Source organism: Oncorhynchus gorbuscha, unplaced genomic scaffold (assembly GCF_021184085.1).
Source record: "Oncorhynchus gorbuscha isolate QuinsamMale2020 ecotype Even-year unplaced genomic scaffold, OgorEven_v1.0 Un_scaffold_745, whole genome shotgun sequence".
NCBI lineage: Eukaryota > Metazoa > Chordata > Actinopteri > Salmoniformes > Salmonidae > Oncorhynchus > Oncorhynchus gorbuscha.
In genome coordinates, this window is record NW_025745790.1 from 322,298 (window position 1) to 325,189 (window position 2,892).

Genomic DNA, 2,892 nt, shown 5'->3' on the forward strand with positions numbered 1-2,892 from the left:
GCTTGTGCTGAAATGATCACTAAACCCATCTCACACAGGGGGCAGTTCTCTGGGGGTAACCAGAGACCCTCTCCCCTATGACCCACTTCCAGGGAACAAACCTGGGTTTAAATACTAATCAAAATCAGTTGAAATACTGTATAGGTGCTTGATTGAGTTTGCCTGGCTTAATGGAACCAATTAATTAGATTTAAAAGTGCAAACCCTTCCCACCTGGCACTCCTGGAAGAGGAGAGCAAACACTTAACGTTTGAAAGATGTTGAGTAGTGTTTGAACCCAGGTATGCTTCCAGTGAGCCATAGCCCTGGTATGGCATCCCTTTTGAAGAGCTCACAGCACCGCTGGGAAGGTGCCCAGATACACTCCAAATGGCATCCTAATCCCTATATAGTGCACTATCACTATATAGGGGAGAGGGCGCCATTTGGTACAAAATCCTAGCCCCCCCTTGCTGAGGTTATAAATATAGACTTCTCAGAGTTGTGGAGGAAGCCTGTTACCTACGTAAACCACCCAGCTGGCCAGCCACATGGCGAGAAGGAGCGTAAGAGAGACCCCAGTGCCCATACTGCATGGGAAGGAGAGAATGAACCCCCCTACACAAACTCATGCCCCAGTGTTTCTATTTTTACTCACCCTGCCTCGTCTTTCCAAGAACAACTTTTGTGTTGAAACTAGACTTGCCGTTTCTTGTAGTGGCTGCAACTCAATCCCCTCTTTCGTCCGATATAAAGTTTGCGCCTATTCCATAACACGGGGCTTTGAGAGAGCAGTCTTTTTCTACACGAGAGGATCCGGAAAATAAAATCTTCACGAAATGATCTATAAAACCCCAACCGTCTTCACGAAATGATCTATAAAACCCCAACCGTCTTCACGAAATGATCTATAAAACCCCAACCGTTTGCGTAACAAACTAATATGAACAACGTGACCAGACATGGTTCTACTGGTTTTATTTCTCAGAGTTTTCTTCTCTCTCAGAGATGTAGGACAGACACTTCAACCTGATTATACATTTTATGACTTGTCTGTTTTGCCATGTACAAATGTGTTATACATTGCGTTCCTATTGGTTATAGCAGTAAAGGCTAAATTCAATGTTTCATAAAATGATTTAAAAAAATATATTCATCCTAAAATTCCAAATCAAATGGCTAAATAATCAACCTGAAAAACAATTCCATATGTTCGCTTAGTAGATATTGAGATTTAAGGGCTTAGACCTTGACTAGACTTGCCCAGTTCAATAAAAGACCTAGAGATTTTAATAATATAATATAAATATATGCCATTTAGCAGACGCTTTTATCCAAAGCGACTTACAGTCATGTGTGCATACATTCTACGTATGGGTGGTCCCGGGGATTGAACCCACTACCCTGGCGTTACAAGCGCCATGCTCTACCAACTGAGCTACAGAAGGACCATATGCGTTACCCTTCTTATCAACAGCCCATATTCTCCCTTTGTCTTTAATTTTCCATCTCCGAGGGCAAGACAGACAGTATGAACAGCACAAACAAATGTCATGCAATCTTGGTGAGGTAGGTGTCCTTGGTGGGGTCAGTGGGGTAAAGTGGATTTGACCGGCAGAAACTGTTCTGTTGTCAATGTGAAAGACAATGCTGCCATCTAATGGACAATAATGGAATTTAAAAAAATAACCAGTGCACAGAACTTACCACGAACAATTAACTGACGGCCAAACCCAGACGACGCTTTGTGCGCTGCCCTATGGGACTCCCAAATCACGGTCGGGGAAATGAACCAGGGTCTGTAGTGACGCCTCTAGCACTAAGATGCAGTTCTTCAGACCACTGCATCACCCAATATAATGACCTGTGTACAGAACTTACCACGAACAAAGAATAACTGATTGATTTTCTTCTGTGATATAATGACATCTAATGGAGAGTAGTTAAACTGAACGAAATGCCCCACATGAACCTGCACCCTCATGCAAGACACAGAAAAGTTGCTCGGGTAGATAAATGGTGGGGATGTAACTTTTATTTCTGACTGCCTCCGTCCACCCATGTCCTCTTAGGCCCAGTAGTGTGCGATACGGCCAACACAGACAGATATAGAAACAGCGGGCATTTCATTAAACCATCATCTACCTACTGCTCACCACTCCTATTACTCACCACAAGGTAGCTTCTATGTTAAAGTCTATTATATTCTATGGCATACAGGTTTAGGTGACCTATTGCATTGTAATAATGGGAGGTAGGAGGAAATGTGATCGATACAAAGTCACCTGAGTCAGGCTGACGGGCTGGACTGGGTTCTAGACTGGGTTCTAAGTGGGCTAGAAAGGCCTACGGCAAAACCAGGCCTCCTGAACTAAAGACGACCAATGCAGGACCAGGGCCTGTATTTATCAAGTGTCTCAGAGGAGGAGGGCTGATCTAGGATCAGGTCTCCCCTGTCCATTCAGTATATTCTAAGAGAAACTGTTCCTAGATCAGCACTCCTACTTTTAGACTCTTTATGAATACAGGCACACATTTTTAACAGGGGCACATTGGAGCAAGATGGGGTTGAGGGTCAGCTGCTGCCAGGTTGCCAGTACACATTTGGGTCAGTTTGCTCCACTGATTTCCTCCCTCTTCCTCCTCTGCTCTCTTTCTCTCCTCCTCCTCTCACTTTTCCTTCCTCCTCTTGTCTTACTCCTTCCCTGCTCCTTCTCCTCTTCATCTTCTCCCTCCTGTCTTCCTCCTTCCCTCCTCCTCCTCTTTTCTTCCTCCTTCCCTCCTCCTCTTTCCAATATCTATGTGGTTCGAGCTTGGCTGAAGCGTGGCTTCACTCTAAAAGAAGACAAGAAAGGGGGGACAACTAATTCAGAAAAGGGGGAGACAGAGAGGGTAGGGGGAGACAGAGGAGGG

General features: G+C 44.6%; 1 protein-coding gene across 1 annotated transcript in view; it reads right to left on the minus strand.

Annotated features, from left to right (window-relative positions):
* Nucleotides 1-1,992: 1,992 nt before the first annotated feature.
* Nucleotides 1,993-2,892, minus strand: part of LOC124020007 (SANT and BTB domain regulator of class switch recombination-like) — an 11,821-nt gene continuing 10,921 nt past the window's right edge. Inside the window, exon 12 of the mRNA XM_046335419.1 lies at nucleotides 1,993-2,814. Coding sequence (XP_046191375.1) covers nucleotides 2,778-2,814 — 37 coding nt within the window. The 3' untranslated portion in view covers nucleotides 1,993-2,777. The remainder of the gene's footprint in view (nucleotides 2,815-2,892) is intronic.